The sequence below is a fragment of the Equus przewalskii genome, chromosome 7 (assembly GCF_037783145.1).
Source record: "Equus przewalskii isolate Varuska chromosome 7, EquPr2, whole genome shotgun sequence".
Lineage (NCBI taxonomy): Eukaryota > Metazoa > Chordata > Mammalia > Perissodactyla > Equidae > Equus > Equus przewalskii.
The window spans coordinates 40,431,549-40,449,221 of record NC_091837.1 but is presented as its reverse complement, the minus strand read 5'-3'; the positions used below and the strand labels follow the sequence as shown (position 1 = coordinate 40,449,221).

General features: G+C 49.2%; 1 protein-coding gene across 3 annotated transcripts in view; it reads left to right on the top strand.

The window, feature by feature from the left end:
* The window catches only part of CABLES1 (Cdk5 and Abl enzyme substrate 1), a 106,330-nt gene that overhangs the window by 45,714 nt on the left and 42,943 nt on the right, over window positions 1-17,673 (top strand). For all 3 annotated transcript variants that reach the window (XM_008523297.2, XM_070629682.1, XM_070629683.1), the window contains exon 3: window positions 4,999-5,091. In XM_008523297.2, the coding sequence (XP_008521519.2) occupies window positions 4,999-5,091 (93 nt within the window). The remainder of the gene's footprint in view (window positions 1-4,998; window positions 5,092-17,673) is intronic.

Genomic DNA, 17,673 nt, shown 5'->3' with positions numbered 1-17,673 from the left:
GCTTGCCTGGAGCGTCACTCCCAGGTTTTAGGTCTTGTCCGCAGACCGCCTGGATGAAGGGTGGAGCACAGACACGCCTGGGGTCTGATGGAAAGTGTCACATGACTGTAGATCTCATCGCTGACATCATTCCCAAAGAGAAAGTCAGGGCCAGGCAGTCCGATTTCCACTTCTGAAGTCGTTTTGAAAACCTGCTAACCTCTGGGACCATCTTAGGATGAATGGTGTGTGGCTGTGTGATAATGTGGTTTGGGTGCAGGTGATCTTCTATCAGACACTGTTAGATTTGGGGAGAAGGCTGTTTCCTTGAAGGAGTCCTACAAAAAGCTAAATTAAAAGTCAAATTAGGGAGCTGGTGCTGGACCAAAGTAATCAGCAAGAGTGGAGGAGAAACGTTCTCAGGTGGCACCGAATGGCTTTGGCATTTGAGCAGGTAAGGTCACCCCTGCTGCAAGTAGGAAAATCAATAAGTAGAGCTGAAAAGCCTCTGATGTTTCGAGAGGCTGCTAGAAGCCCCAGTCATTTGAGCAATGTGGTAGCTGCGAGCCAAGAAAACCAGGTAAAAAAATGTTCCTCCCTCCTCAGGGATTCCGGGGGCTCAGAGGGTCCCGAGGAGGAGCTGGGCGCTGTGTTCCATCAGCCCTGCCCCCTCGTCTCAGAATCCACCCAGGCTGGTCCTCTGCCCTCTGCCCCTCAGTCCTGTGACGGCACAAATGAGCAGAGCGAAAGTGGCTTATCTGCCTTAACTGTCATTTCATCCAGCTCTCACTTACGGGATACTATGCTTAATTTCTAACAAATCTTGTGTAAATCTAAACTTTAAAAAATAAGTCAGAAATCAAGGGAATTTGGGCAGTTTAAGAAGTCTTTATTTTCCCTAGTGGACTTTTTTTGAATTTAAAAAAAGTTCTAATATTTACTTAGAAACTTACTTGTTCCTAGGAAATAAAATTAGCATGGTGTAGCAGAGGGGATGTTTGGGAGTCAGAGGACCTGAATTCTTGGGCTGATTCTTCTCTAATTGTTTACATGGCCTTGGAAATTCACTTAGCTTCTCTGGGGCCTCTGAGTTTTCCCGTCTGTAAAATGGGAAGGGCAAATCGGCTGATCTCTGACGGCCTTCCTGGCTACCCGATTCTGTGAAATGAGTGCACCGATAATGACGCTGAAGTGTGTTGGGAACTGCGGGGGTGGAAGGCTATTAGCCCAACTTGCTTTTAAACTCAGTGGATTGAACACATGGCTCCAAGGCATCTATTAAAAACCTTTTGCGTAATTAAATGTATCCTGTAATCAGTGCTAACAAGAAAGAGCTAATCTTTCATTAAATTAGTTTTTAATTTAATTCTATCCTAATTTAATTTTGCATCACTTAAAATGTATGTTTTTAAATGCATATTTACACATCAGTGTAGGCAGCTTTGAAATTAATTTGTTCTTTCCTTAACCTGCCACAACCTGAGCCTGGTCTTCCAGTTTCCTTGGCAATTGTTGCCAACACTGCAGTTCTCTTAAAGCATTTCTTAGATTCCCTGGTGGTTTAGTTGGATGCTGAAAAGAAGACAAGACAACAGACAGCTTGCTGAACGAGGGGCAGATTAGCAACGGATGCAGTTAGAATTGGGTGCTGATATCGAAATAAAGCACCTTCGTTAAGTTCTCCTTTTAAAAGTCTTGCTTTTCTCTTGCACGTCACAGTTTGTCAGTAAGTTAGTTTCCAGTGTCCACCTAGAACTCCAAGAATTGAGCATTTACAATGAGAGGGTGTAGACTGGGGAGTTTTCCACTTGCCTGGTGGTTACCTCGTATCCTGGAGATAAGGACCATGGACATCACTGCTGGGTGTCCAGATAAACCTCAGTTCTCTGCAGCAAACGTGGCAGCCGCCCTACCCGCCCCAGGTTTCTGCCTGCCGGGTTGATGGGCGCTGGCTGCTGCGCCCTTTAGTGATTACTGCCACCGCCTCTCTCTCCTGCTGGTGCTGACAGCCACCTGTGGTCCAGGGCCAGCAGAAGGCTGGGGGGTTTTGTGCTCAAACCTGAGGGGCAACAGCACCTCCTTCTGCAGGCGCCGGGGACGGGGGCAGCCCGGGTCGTCCCTCTCCTGGGCTGGGTCCGTGCCCGCTTCCCACTGCAGGGGTGGGGATGGGAAGGTACCCTCATCTAGCCCACAGCCTAGCTCTTGGCCTACTGCCCGCAGACTGGCTGGCCCGAGAAGCTCTGCTTTTGGGGGAAAACAGGGCAAGAGTGTGAGGATACTCCTGGACACTTGGCCCTGTCCAGACACCAGGAGAAGCAGACCTTTATGCTTTCAGACAGTCTCCTCTCTTCAGGAACTACATAGTTCTAGAACCTTCTGTGTTTGTGAGAGGAAGTTGGGGACCTTGGGTGGCCTACAGACTCGCACAGTCATTCTGCAGGTAGAACTGAGGCGGTTTGGGGTCCTGGGTCTGCTTCCAGAGAGCTGCCCCAAGAAGGCAGAGTGAGCCTCTACCCCCGGAACCCCAAGAAGACTAAATCTGGTTTGGAAGCCTGGAGTGTGGGGAGGGGCATTGGTGAGTGTCCCCTACTCGAACCGTGCCTGAAGTCCACAGGAAGCGACTACTAAAGGCCCTCAGGCAGGGCCCTGAAAGTCTTTAAAAGAATCTATTTAAAGCCAAGAATTCAGGACCCTTCATAGGGTGCAGTTTTAAGAATATAGGAGGCAATGGCCAGTCCGTGGCCGAGTGGTTAAGTTCGCACGCTCTGCTTCTGCGGCCCAGGGTTTTGCCGGTTCAGATCCTGGGTGCGGACCTGGCACCACTAATCAGACCATGCTGAGGTGGCGTCCCGCACAGCACAACCAGCAGGACCACAACTACAATATACAACTATGTACTGGGAGGCTTTGGGGAGAAAAAGAAGAAGGAAAAAAAAAGATTGGCAACAGATGTTAGCTCAGGTGCCAATCTTTAGGAAAAAGACTATAGGAGGCAAATAGTAACAAAATATGCACCCTTTGTAGCTAATGGACTGTTAATAGTCACGACGCTTAACATATGTGTGTGAATGTTTATGTGTGTACATGTGTATGAATGTGCATACTTGTGTTTGAACGTGTCGCTCAACAGTTTACAAAACTCTTGTACACATCAGCATGTCAGTCCTCACCAGTGACGGCTCAGGGTCCTGGTGAGTTTGGGGTGGAGGCTGAGAGCACCGAGGTTTCTGCTGAAGTGTCTTGCAGGCCACGGCGGTGGACCCTGCTCCGAGGCAGTGGATGGGACTAGAAAGGGGGCTTTTCCTGCTCCAGACCAAGGCCCAGGGAAGCCCCCCTCTCCTGATGGAAGCCACTAGACATCTGATACCCATTCTTTGCTTTAGGCTGCACTCATTCACGTCAGTGTGATTTTTTCAAGATAAATTACTTTTTTTTTTTTTAAAGATTGTATTTTTCCTTTTTCTCCCCAAAGCCCCCCTGTACATAGTTGTGTATTTTTAGTTGTGAGTCCTTCTAGTTGTGGCATGTGGGACGCCACCTCAGCATGGCTTGATGAGCGGTGCCATGTCCGTGCCCAGGATTCGAACTGGCGAAACCCTGGGCTGCCGAAGCGGAGCGTGCGAACTTAACCACTCAGCCGTGGGGCCGGCCCCCAAGATAAGTTACATTTTAAGGTGGGGTTTCTTATGGAAAAAAAATAATTTTCAGCACCCTCTGGGAAAGGGTTTCTAAGGAAGACTTGCCCTGATGAGAGGGTGGGGAGGAGGGTTGGAGGGTGTACACCCTGAGCTCTGGACTGGGAACATCACCCACTTTCTCTTGAGCTGGGCCCTTGGGGAGAATAAAGGTTGGAGTTGTGCATGTTTGTGACCCTGCTCCTTCCCCAGTCCTCCGCCCCAGCGTGCGCCCACACCCCACCTGCCCTCAGCTATACCTCCTCATTGGGTCATCTTGTACTCTCTTGCCTGAAGCCTCAGAGTACAGAACTGACTGATCTCGGGTGAGGGGCCCAGCCCAGACCTCAGTGTGGCTTTGGGAAGCCGGGCACTGCTTTTCTGGAACTGACTCTCTGAAATATAGGTTCTCTGGTACCCACATCCAAAGGCAGGAGCCAGCCTTTGGGCCCTGTGGTCAGAAAGGTTTAAGTAAACAAAGAATTTTGGTAGCAAAAACAGAAATAGAAAAGTCACAGCTCCCTTTCTGAGGACGAGACCAAACTTCAGACTCTTATTTGTTGGGTTTTTTGCTTTTTTTTCTTGTTGTTCTAGTAGCTGTGTAACTTAGAATTTGCCAGATGACTTTGAAAAAAGTATACAGGAGACCTTTCAGCCTGTGGTCTGTTCTGTCGGTCCTGTAGTGCATGCACATGTCGTATTCCAGGAAAAAATAATTTGAATCCAAGTCATTTTGTTCAATAAATATTTATTTAAAATTTATCTTAAAAAGAAAACAGTCACTAGCCGGGTCTCTGATTCGCATTCAAAGTAAAGCTACGACTTCCGGGCCTAGTCAAATGGAGAATTGAGGCAACTGTCCAGGCCGTTCAGGCCAGAGTCCTGCTATGGAAGAGAAATGATTCAGGGTTGTTTTTAAACTGGATTTTCCAGTGTTTTTTCCCCTCTAAGTCCTTTAAATTTACGGTTTTCTACATCCTTTAAATTTACATTACAGTTTTCTGTTCCTGTTACCTGTGTTGACACAGGAGGATTCTTTTTAGGATGACCAGGAGGAATAATATGTTTGCGATCCATGTAGCTTATGTTATTGTAACTGAAGACAATAGTTTTCATTAGCTGGCTTTTCAGAGACCCATATAAATTATTATCAGTATTATCAAGGAAGTCGTCTGTCGTCGTCGGGGTTTTTTTTAAAGCTTCGTTGCTTCCAGCCATATTGTCCTCATTATCCTTGGGGTGACTCAAACCGTTTGTCTGGTCTTTCCTTCCTGTCTTTGTGTGGAGAGGTCTCAGCTGTCCAGCGGGCAACTGACCATAATTTTGAAATGACTTTATTTTTCAGATGTCGAACTCTCTCAGGTTCGCCCAGACCAAAGAACTTTAAGAAGATTCATTTTATCAAGAACATGCGGCAACATGATACCAGGAATGGCAGGTACGACACCGGCAGAAGCTGCCTGCCAGCTTCCCTGTTGGGGGGCGGTCCAGGGGGAAAGGCAGGAGGGGGCCGTTTGAGTGGCCAGACCCCAGCAAAGTGAGGCCCACACTGTTGAGACAAACAGGATGTCATGCAACCTTCCCAAACACACCGTCTCCACCCCACTCCTGCCAGAATCCTCCAAAGAAGTCTATGGAAAATGATGCTCCCTAACAGTGACCAAGGCTTGGTGAGATTTTTAGATTAACCGTAAACTGAGTTTTTAATGGTATTCAAATATATTTTTATAGAAAACTTTAAACAGAAAAACAAGTTGCGGTTCTTTTTGGTTGGTTGGTTGTTTCCCTCTTTTTCTGCTTTGTTCAGTTTTGTTTTCCTTTCTCGCTGGGGCTGTTATGCTCTGGTCAGTAAATATCCCGCCAGATCTGCGCCTGAACTCGGTTTTGGCGCCAGCTTTGATGACTCTCTTTAGGAGGGTGGAATCCTGACTTTGCCAGCAGATTCTTCCTGGGCGTGGATTCAGAGTCCTGGGCCTGCTGACATCTGCAGCACGTGCTTCTCCAGCTCTTCAGTTGCTCTTTTGTTAAATGAAAATGATTGTGGTTGAAATTTATATGACCTTGATATTAAAACTCTCCTGGTGACACTAGATCAGAATCATTACTGCTGGCACGTTGTCATTGACTGGCTAAGTCCATTCACGGTGGCGAATGTGGCACTGGGAACAGACCTCCAAGACCTCTGGGATCCCCTGGTGTTCTGTCCCCTTAGAGGCGCCTCCTCCCCACTGACCTGGGATGTGGATCGTGGGTTCCCTTGAACGGGAGGGTTAGAGACACCATCGCTGAGCAGAGGTCCTGCCACAAAGACCATTTCGTTTGATCTCCAGTTGAGTTACAGATCATATGGCCCCCCTAATGCTCTCTAATCCTTACCAAATGAAAACTGCTACAAAGTCTTTAGACTCACAGAATGATTAAGGCCCAGCATTAGTGTAATTTGGTGTAAGATACGCTGTTCAACCTGAACAATAACACTAATGGTTACAGTTTTTAAAGAGTTGTTTTCTTGAAGTTTATACCTATTTTTAAACCTTTCTTGAATAGAGAACATAATTTTATAGCTATTCAGTGGTTTCAGAATAGCAAAATTGACGTCTCTTGTCAGATAATTTTTACGTAGTCAGTATATGTTCCTATTTTAAGTACAGAGCTTTTAGTTTAAGTGTACCCACCTGTCATCTGCTAAACAGAATACTCTGAATTTCTCTCTCCTGCTTACTCTTACCGTCACTTACAATTATTGCGCCTTATTCCTTTAATCACCATATTTGTCTTTTCTTTTGAGGCTCTTACTTACTGAATCCAAATCCCACTCATGTCATTTTTAGAATAATTACTCATCATTTATTTACATTTGTGTTTTTGTCTGTGATCTTTAACCATAAAATAAACATACAAAGCCTTTAAATTCATAAATAAAATCAGTGACAAAGCTAAAAGAGTGGGCCGACTTAATAGTCTACCCCACCTCTTGATGCTGTGGACGCTGCGCAGTCAGATAATCGCCCAGCATGCTTCGGCAGTGAGAGGATGCAGTTAATAGAAGGTTTGGACCAGTGGGATTGCCAGCGTCCGTTACGAAGCCGCCTTCCCCGGCACACCCGTGACCCAGCAACAACGTAAACAGGCTGGAAAGCATGAGTTGCTGGCACTTTTGCTGGGGAGTTTTCACAGGGAGCCAGGACGGACTCTTGGCTTATCTGAGGGTCTGAGAAGTGGGGTTTAGAGCGGGAAAGCAGACCCTTAGCGCTGGGGTGAGACCCACAGGCTGGAGGCCCGTGTGTCCGCCCAGGTGAGAGCTGCTCTTGCTGTGCCAAATGAAGGTGGAAGGCTAGGGGTGCGCTCCCTCCTCCCTCTGGTTGATTAGCAAGGATGGATTCCTCTTGGACGGATGAAAGGAAGAAGTCAGGAGGACGCCAGGAAGAAAATACAGTTTCTGAGGTGACAGAAGGAAATTGTGGTCAAGAGCTGATGAATGGGAGGATGTGGCCCAGCCTTTCAAGAAGGGAAAGGAGGAGAATTGCGCCCACTGCAGCTGGCCAGCAGATGGAAGATTGTCCTGAGGGTGACTGGGGACGTGTGGATGAGCTCCAGTCCAGCAGGGGGGCAGGAGGGATCCTGGTCGTGCTCTCAGAAGGGAGGGACCAGTGCGATGGAGGGGGGAGGGGGTCTCTGATTCCCCCACCTCAGGTGGATGGAGGCACACACACACACAGCACCACCAGAGAGGGTGCGTTCCTGCACAAGGACCGGAGCCACTCGACTCAGTTTGCCTGCCCTTGTTGGTGAGGAATGAGGCTTTACGGGGAAGGCTGGAGGTGTTCATTGATGAGCTTGAAGGTGTGGACTGAAAGCAAAATGGCGTGGGTGCCAGTATGTCTGCCTCTTCCTGACCCCGAGAAGAGAGACTGAAAAGGAGCCTGCACAGTCCCCAGGACCCAGCCAGGCGCCTCCCAGCCTGGATGGTCTCGGTCCCTGCTCCAGCCCTGACGTCTTGCCACTCACGGCCTGCCTGGCTCCCTGAGTCTCCTTGTGACCTCCGACTAACATAGACCAGCCTCAGCCTGCAGGTCGAAGCTGCTGTTCTGGCCCTGAAGACCCTGCTGTTGAGGCTCCTTTGTCCCCAAACCTGCTGACCCTGTGACAAAGGCAGCAGCCTTGAGGTGGGTTTGGGCTCCGGTCTCAGCAAAGACTGGAGTGCAGCTGACAGATGAGAGGGAGCGTCTGTCCTGAGGCTGACCTGACTGAGTGTAAGCACAATTTAAGATAGTAAGGGGGAAAGTACTAAAAACTGAGAACCAAATATGATAAAAGACAATACTTATGTCTGAAAAAATAAAACAAAAAACCCAAGTCAACCTCATGATCAGTAATATCAGGGTCTCTGCTTAGAGAGAAACCTCGGGGCCTCGGCTGGCTCCTTGTTCACCCACTTCTCTCTGGCGGTCCCGGCCGGCCTGTGAAATGGGAGTGAGGACCTTCAGTAGAAGGTGTGGTTCTGCTGCTGGATGGAGTCTGCTTCAAGGAAAAACCATCTTCCTCTGTCTGAATTCTGTGAGGCTGGCGTTGGGGACCTGCTAGAAGGCCTCGTGTGTGGATAATGTGCGGAGAACCAAGCTGAGAGTGTTTTGGAGGCAGGCTGCAGACCTTTGGGCCAGATGGAGCCTGAACACAGGTTACAGACCCCGTGCTGGAAGCCCCAGCCCCGCTGTTAGAACCCGAGGCGTGGTGAGTCCTTCACTGGCTGCCTGCAGACGGGAGCCCTGGGAGGAACAGCTGTGCTCTGCTCTACCTCTGCCGTAACATGAAGACGTGTTGGTGATGGGGAGGTTGTGTTGGCCTGGATAGTTGTGAAAAGAAAGCAATTCTTGGCTGGGCTTTAGGAAGGTCTCAGAAGGTTCACCATATTGTCAAAAGGGCTTATAAAATTATGAGTCTCATAAGGTGGTAATGGGTAACATTTACTGAGTGCTTACTGGGTGCTAAGCTCTAAGTACATGATATGCTTTGTTTCATACCTCAACTCGATGAGTGTTGAGTAAGTGAGTGGAGAGACCTTTTAAATGAGTTTCAGCCTTCAGGACTTCATCTCAAGGAATGGAAAGGATTTAGAAATAATACAAATAGTCCTCAAAATAACCTTATGAGGAAAATATTACTATTGTGTTAGGCAGAATAATGCCCCCTAAAGATGCCCATGTCCTATCCCCAGGACCTGTGAATATATTAGCTTGGTAACATGGCAAGGAGGAATTAAGTTTGCAGATGGAGATGAGGTTGCTGGTCAGCTGCCCTTGCAATAGCAGGATTACCCTGGATGATCTGGGTGGGCCCAGTGCATCACGGTGTTCCTTTAAAGTGGAAGAGGGAAGCAGGAGAGTCAGGGTTAGGGTGATGTAAGATGAGAAAGACTCCACTGTCCATTGCTGGATTAGAAGGTGGAGAAAGGGGCCATGAGCCAAGGCTGTGGCAGCCCCTAGGAGCTGGAAAAGGCAAAGAAACAGATTGTCCCTTCAGGCCTCCAGTGGGAACCCATGGATTTTAGCCCCGTGAGACCATTTCAGAGTTCTGCCCTCCAGAACTGTAAGATAGCAACTTTGTGTTGTTTTGAGCCACTGACTTTGTGGTCACTTGTCACCACAGCCATCGGAAACTAAGACGCTTTGTCATCCCAGTTTACTCAGGGGGACAGTGGAGCCTGGAGCTGGAGAATGGGGGTGGAGTCTAGATCCAGGCATTCGACTCCAAAGCTCAGTGTCATCATTGAAGGGAGGCTCGGGAAGGAGAAATCCAGACCCGGTAAGACAGCATGTCGTAGATTTTTGAGAAAACCCTGTTGACTTCCGATTTTTAAAAATCATTAGCTAAAGGCCAAAGACCAATAAAAGAATGGCTTAAGCAGATTTGTAAGAATAGTATGAGGGAGACTAAAGTCCAGAATGAAGTGAACATTGATAGAAAGAAAAGAAAGCCGAAACTCTCGTACGCTGCTGGGGGCAATGTGAAATGGTGCAGCCAGTGTGGAAGCAGTCTGGCGGGTCCTCAAGAGGGTAAGCAGTTCCACTGCCAGGTATGTACCTACATGAATTGAAAAGAGGAATTCAAACAGATCCTTTACACCAGTGTTCACAATAGCTAAAGGGTAGACACAACCCAAGTGTCCATCAGCAGATGAACAGTTAACAAAAGAATATTATTCAGCCATAAAACAGGAACGAAGTGTTCATGCATGCTGCAGTGTGCGTGAACCTTGAAAACATTACGCTAAATGAAAGAAGCCAGACACAAAAGGTCACAATTTGTACGATTCCATTTAGACAAAATACCCAGAATAGGTAAATCCATAGAGACGGAAAGTAGATTCGAGGTTCCCAGGAACTAGAGGAGGAAGGGAGAGTTTCTGCTGGGGGCAATGGAAACGTTTGGAAAGAGCGGTGCTGGCTGCATAACAGTGTGCATGTGCTTCATGACACTCAATTGTACACTTAAAAATGGTTAAATGGCATATTTGATGTTATATGTATTTTGCCACAATAAAATAAAATGCCAGTGATAGCCATGGGGCTTTCAAAACCATATTCAGAAGAGGGAGAAGGGGTGGCGAACCTCTTGGGGTTTTTAATGGGACAGGACAGAGCAGCTGTCAGCTGCTGGCCTAGTTTTAGCTTCTTCAACAAGCAGGATTGTGAAATGTAGACTGTAAACAAAGCAATGTGCTGGGCACGCAGTAGGCGCTCAATAAGTGTCTGTGGAATAAATGAATGGAGAAGCCTTAAATTTTAAATGAATTTTAGTCTTTAGGACTAGATCCCAGGGAATGGAAAGAATTTAGAAATAAAAATGATCTTTAAAACACCATGGAGAATAAAAGAAGTTCTAAGTCAAATGCCAGGCAAATTTGCCTTAAGAAAGCCAGAAAGAGAGTTGGTAACAGAGGGTAAGTTCTCATAATCATAGACTAGCAAGCCTGGAGCTGATTGCTGGCGGAGTTCTGGAATGGACTGTTAAACAGATGGTTTGTGTACTTTTAGAAAAGAGTGGCGCTTGCTAGCAGTCAACATGATTTCACTGAGAAAAAGTCATGTTGACTTCATCCCCTTGTTGATGGAATAACCAGGTTAGTAAATTAGAGGGCTGCCGTAGACATGACGTTTCTTGATTTCAGCAAAATGTTAGACTGTTCCTCATTATAGCATATCCCAGGGAATGCTGGGTGATCGTGGAGCTGGAGAACCTGCAGACAGCTGAAATTTGTTAACTGGCCCTTCTCAGCCTGAAGGGGCGTTGAAGGAGATATCGCATGGTGTTCCCTCGAGCGTTGTCGCCTCTGGAGAGTGAAGGCCAGGAAGCCCCATCGCGGGCCCCGTGGAAGACCAAAAGCAGGAGGAGGAGAACGTGTTGCAGATGAGGACCTCGACCCGGTTCCTTCAACAGGGGAAATGCCGGGCCCAGCTCGCCGAGGTTAAACTTAGCGGGAATAAGGGTTGCAGAGATAGGTGATCAATTACAGCACAGGGTAAAGGCTTCAGAAGTTCATGTGAGAAACAGCCTGGAACATAGATTAGCAGTGTGCTCCGTAGAGGCCAACCATGAGATGGTACTGCAGACTGAGCTAATTTACTTGTCTTAACAGAGGACAGTATTACAGAATTGTGTCACTTTGCACCCAGCCAGGGTCAGTGCCATCTGTGGTGTTGCGATCAGTGTGAATGTCGCATTTGAGGACGCTGGGTTTGTGTTAGGATGGCCCCTTTGTGGTGGACTAGGATTTTCCAAGCCCCTCCCCATGGAGGGCAGGCTGATGGCGCGGAACCAATGGGAGCAGCCAGCTCTTCCATCTCATTTTGTTGAACCGCCTGTGTATAAACAGCCATTTTTCTAGAAGGAGATGGGTGCACACAGACAGAAGGTGCCCCATAAAGCAGTTCCTTAACCCCAGGGAATGCAGGGACACCCGTGTTCAGTCTGCTCAGCACCTAGGTGCTGACGCCTGCTCTGTGCTGGGACTGTTTAAGTGTTGGGATAGATCTGTGAGTAAAGCAGCAAAGATCCTGCTTCTAGGAGTTACAGGCTAGCTGGGGCAGCAGATGACAGACAAATAATGTATCCTATGAGAGATGGATGGTTGTGCTGTGGAGGAAAACTGAAGTGGCTGATGGTTGGGGGTGTAGAGGCAGGACATGCTGGAGGGTCAGAGGCTTCTCTGATGGAAAGACCTTTGAGCCGAGGTCTGAAGGAGGTGAGGGAGCCAGCCCTGTGCCATCCCAGCAGGGAAGAGCATTCAGAGTGGATGGAACAGCAGTTGCAGAGTCACTGAGGCTGGGATGTAAGGGGTGTACCTGAGGAACTGTAGGAAAGCCAGTGGCTGGAGTAGAGAGAGAGGGAGAGAAGAGGAGGAGATGAGCCCTGAGAAGTCCTGGGAGGGTGGACCATGAAGATGCCGCTTTAACTGTAAGTGAGCCTGGAGGGTGCTGAGCACAGAGGACTGACGTGACCTGGCTTGCATTTGAACAGGGTCACTGTGGCCAGCCATATATGGAGGGCCAGCATTGCAGGTCATTTTTGATAACCTTATATAGAAAATTAGGGTGTGTGTGTATTGTCTTCTAAAAGTGAATTTATTTCCGTATGAAGTTCAAAAGTGACTCAAACTCTTCAAAGAACTGTTCACAAATGTATGAGCACACCTATTGTCACTAAAGGGAGGTGACCAGCGGCCGCATGCCACAGCATCTGGAACGGGGGCGCTTGAGCATCCTGTGAGGAGGGTGCCTGGCGAGTGGGAGCTCCGACTTCATAGAGAAGAGCCAGTCTGTTCGCTCTAACGCGTGTCGTCCCTGAGAACCCCACCGTCTGCTAGGGAGAGGAGGTTAAACGAGAGTGCGGACAAATCTCAGTCCTCGGGGAGAAGGTACACCCTGGAAGATGACGGACATTACAAGGCCAGCTGGTGCCGACTGAGAGCTCACTGCTGCCAGGTAGAACTGGATCATCAGAACGGAAGGTGGAGACGCTGAGCGTGAAGACTGAAGGCTAGCCAACGGCCTTTTAAGTCACCTGTGTCTAGTGACATGGTTCTCTTAGGAAAGGACCTTTCCTCTTGGCACTTCCAGCTTTGACAGTGATGGTGGCAAGAGCCTTTATTCAGGTGGTCATCACCCTTCCTCCGGCAGCAGCTGTGGGCATTCTCTGGCACCCTTGGGTCGTCTGGTTCTCGAATGTCTGCGTTGTACACAGCAAGCGCTACCCTGTGCACCGGCAGCGCCCTCCTCCGGGGTCTGCTTTGAGAGTCATTTCGTTCTGAACAGGCAGAGAAATGCTCTTTGCAGTGAGTGGACTGGGCTGTCTCGTCCCTTGGGAGAGATTTTCAAAGAGATTTGAGAGGATTTGAGTGTGAGCAGATAAAGAAGTCAGCTAGAGCTTTGTCTCTTTAAAGTGCGAACTCAATAGGAAAACAGAAAACGTATGGATGTAAGATTTCGGCACTCTATTTGCTTTTTAAAGTGAGATGGTAAAAGTGCGCTAACTGAAGTCAAGTGGTAACCTTTCCCTTTTATTCTGAGAATTTTGGAGGGAAAAGGGGGGATGGGTAATAACTATATTAAGACCTTGTTTGTGATCTCATCAGTTCCAATCTGTCAGCCTAGTTTAGTCTGAAAAATGAGTTGGAGGAAGTGGCACGTTTCAACAAGTAAAACAGCCAGCTATCAGGGCTGGACTGGCCTTCTTGAGAGAAGGAAAAGGTCATTGCCTTTTCTCCCTGAAACGAATCCACCCAATTTGATGGATGTGGAGCATCTTCTGTGAGGCTCCGTGCAACATCCCCCCTCCCCAAACACACTTTTGCCCTCAGAACTTGTGTTCCTGTTAGAAGACTAGACCCTGCTGGCTGCCTCCTGCACCCGCCTCCGCCCGCCCTAGCAGGAGGCTGGCAGGAAGCATCTTGATCCATATCATCATTAGTGTTTACAACCAGTTGTCAGCAAAATCTCAGTCTTGAGGGACTGTGAGTGGATAGACTGAGGAGCCCTTCAGGGATCCCCAAACCTCACTTAGACTCCTGGGCCCAGCCTCTTCCACCACCGGATGTCCCCCAGAGCAGCTCTCACATATGACTGATCCATTGAGCTTCCCCTGCTCCCTGGGGCTTTGAGTGGTGGGAGGAGGGGAGGAGCTAGGCTCACGCAGCCGCCACTGGAGCTAGCAATGCATGTGCCCTGCGGCCGGCGGACAGCTGGGTCACCACACACCACATGCCAGAGTTTACGAAGGTTTTATTATTCACACTTCTTTAAGAAGCACCGAGGTTATGCTGGCTTTTTCTGTGACTCTGCATTAAGCTTTTGAGAGAAATTATATTAATCATAAGCAACTGTGCTCAGTGCCTCATGTGTGCAGATGTATGGTGCTGGAAAGTTTGCAGCCTGCAAGTGCTTGTTGCTCCTTTCCAACCAGTTTGATTTACAGGAAATAAAATGAGTCACAGAAGAAAGATTTAGGGGTTGGACAGAAGCTTCCCTTGCCCGTTCTGTTTCAATTCTCTGCTTGGCCAGAGGGCCTGGGAGCCCAGGGGATCCCAGTCCTTGGTCCCCACCAGTGGTTTGCAGCAGTGTGAGAAGAAAACCATAGTTAGGGCCAGCAGATGGCTCCGGGCAGCACCACGCTTCAGGACACGGTCCCCAGTGCTGTCCTGGAGGTGCAGGTAGCAGAGGGCTCCAGGGCTCACGAGGGCACCTCCTGACTTCTGTGACACCATGCTTGGTTTGTTTTCCTCCCTGTTATGGGCTGGATTGTGTCCCTCCAAAATTCTTATGCTGCGTCCCAACCCCCAGTACCTCAGAATGTGACCTTGTTTGGAATAGAGTCATTGCAGTTGTAATTAGTTAAGATGAGCTTGTACTGGAGCAAGGGGGGGCCCCTGCTCTAATATGACTGGTGTCCTTATAAAAGGGGGAAATTTATGGGCTGGCCTGATGGCGTCATGGTTAAATTCATGTGCTCCACTTTGGCAGCCCAGGGGGCATTCGTGGGTTCGGATCCGAGGCGTGGCCCTACAAACTGCTTATCAAGCCATGCTGTGGTGGCGTCCCACATACAAAATAGAGGAAGATTGATGCAGATGTTATCTCAGGGACAATCTTCCTTACGAAAAAAAAAAGAGGGAAATCTGGAGACAGACGCGCACAGGAAGAACGCCTCTGTGGCCACGTGAGCTGGCGTGACGTTGCCACAAGCCAAGGAGCTACCAGAAACTAGAAGAAAGGCCTGGAACAATCCTCTGTGCCTTCATCAGAGGGAGCATGGCCCTGTGGACACCTTGAACTCAGACGTCTGGCCTCCAGGACTGCAGGACAATCGACTCTGTTGTATAAGCCATTCAGCGTGCGGTACCTCATTGTGGCAGCCCCAGTACACTCACGCCCTCTCTCCGCGCTGCTAGGAGCTCTGCCCCGTTCCCTCTGCCTGCCCTTCCTTTCTTAGTGCGCTCCCTGTCTCTGGGGGAGCTTCAGTCACCACCCTGTGGTGATCGCTCGCAGCCCCCCAGCCCCACGATGTCACCAGTTTCTCCCACTCCTCCACCTCCACGCCAGCCGCCAGCCATGCTGAGTTGTTTACACCAATTGCTTGGTTAAGGGGAGAGGTTAGTAATTGGTGGAAGAAATACCCACAAAAATTGCATACGTAGCTTAAACATCATACTTCAATTTAAGGCATATTGGTGATTATCCATCAACAGTTTTTTGATGCCAGGCCTTTTCTTTGCATCTGGGTCATCGGATCGGACTCTGTTTGTGGCGTCGACCTCACGTAGCATCACTCACGCCATTGCTGCCGTGTCCACAGTGGACCTCTTTAAAGGGACCCAGGAATCTAAGTGCAACGTTTTCTTGGATTTTTACAATTTTTTCCTAATCTTTTATAATTGTCTTGCCCACACCAAGTTCAGCTGCACTGTTTTTTTTAGTGATTTGCCTTGTTTGAATATTTTTCAAAGCACCCAGTGTTGTTTTTCGTAGACGCAGCATTTCTCTTTGTCCCTCCACATTTCGTTAGTTGGTGCAGTCTTTAGTGAACAAGTACAGGTTACAGGTACAACTGGTGTAAGCAGGTTTGGGATGTTGTAACTAACAGTAAGTGTACAACCCAGGTGGGTATTCTGGAGAACAGCCTCCCAGCCTGAGCTATGAGTGTGCCCCGGGTGTGGTCAGAGTGACTTTCAGAGGGGAGTGGTCTGAGACCCTAGTGGGTCAGGCAAGTGGCGGTCAGCGAAGAGAGTTTTACTGCATGCTCAGGTCTTCAAATAGGCCTTCCACTCCTTCTCCTCCCAGCCTGGACTTCTACCAATCCCTCTGCCAGTGTATCTTCTCCTTGTAGCCTGATGCCCCTCTTTCCTCCGGTCTCAGCTTAGCTGTCACTTCCTCCAGGAAGCCCACCTTGCCTGCCTCAGGCCAGGTTAGCTGTCCCTCTGATGTGCTCGCTAGCGCCCTCTACTTCCCACTTAGGGCACTCACACCCCTGTATAAATACCTCCCACCCAACCGAAAGCTTTGAGGATGGAGCCCTTGTCTGTCACTCATCAGCAGATCCCCAGCAGCGAGCACAATGTCTGGCATAGAGTAGTTGCTCAGAAAATAGTTGTAGAAGGGAGGGAGAAGAGGAAGGTTATATAACTTGTTTCTCAGAACTCTTCCACCTCTCCCCACCTCGTAGGATCAGGTGCACCTCCTCAGCGGGCAGTGGAGGCCTGCACTGTGGTGGTGGTGATATGAGCAGTGATGGAAGTGGTCGTGGAGGTGGCAGGGTATGGGCAGTCATGATAAGAAGATGAACACCTCCACTGATGATCAGACCATCATCTCGTATTTGTGGGCTACTTAGCGTGGATCTGCAGGTGCATTCTCCCGCCTAGTCTGTGCCAGCTCTGTGTCCCCCAGGCCCCTCACTCCGATGCCTTGTGCGGCCTCACTCATCACTGCATTGGTGTGTTTCCCTTCATCCTGGTGTCTCCGTTCCCCGTTCTCACCTGTCAGAATCCCACTCCTCCTCCAGGGCCCGACCCTGATCCTAAGCCCCAGCCCCGCCACTTCCTCAGCCTTCTAGGTCCTTCTTCTCCACAGGCTCCGCCCTGCTCCCGGCTCCCTGAACTGGAATATTGTCTCCATCCCACTCCAGAATGGAAGGGAACAGTCGCTGTGTGAGGACCGGTCTTACAGCCCTGCAGGTTCTCTGCATCTGCCCTGGTACCCAGAGAAGGCACATCCCGCAGTGAGGGGAGTGTTTCCATCACCCCCAATGGCCAATGAGAGTTTAAATAGAGTAAACAAGAACCCTTTGTTTTTATTTTCTTTCAACTTACCTGTAATTGCCAGCCCTTCAGAGAGAGGGAGAAAGGGGTCAAGTCCCCCTTCTCCCAGCTCTTAACGAAGCACTGTGAGAGGAGGAAGGGGCAGTTGTGGGCAGAGAGGTAGCAGAGGAGCTGAGAAGCGTGCCTCTGGCAGGCTGTGCGCTTCAGGTGTCCTCATAATGGTTTGTCTTCTGGCATCGGTGCTAATGGCGTTAATTTCTCTGTGCACCAGCAGGCGTGGCCCGAGTGCACAGAGGACCTGCCGAGCAGGGCATGTGTGACACTGAGCTGCACTGGGAAGAAAGTGACTGAGTGCCGGCTTTGTTCACTTTCCAGGGCTGCCCTACAAAGTACCGCAACCGGGTGGCTTAAAGCAAACTTGTGTCCTCTCACAGTCCTGCAGGCCAGAAGTCAGAAGTCAAGTGTCAGCCGGGCCCTGCACCCTCTGCAGGCTGTAGGAAGGACCACCCCGACCCCTGCCAGCTTCTGGTGACGGCCCGCAATCCGTGGTATCCTTGGCCTTTGGCTGTATCACTCCATTCCCTGCCCCCATCATCACGTGGCCTTCTTCCCTCTGTGTGTGTGTCTGGGTATCTCCAGATCTCTCTCTTTACTAAATCCAGTCATTGGACCTAAGGCCCACCCTAATCCAGTATGACCTCATCCTAACTT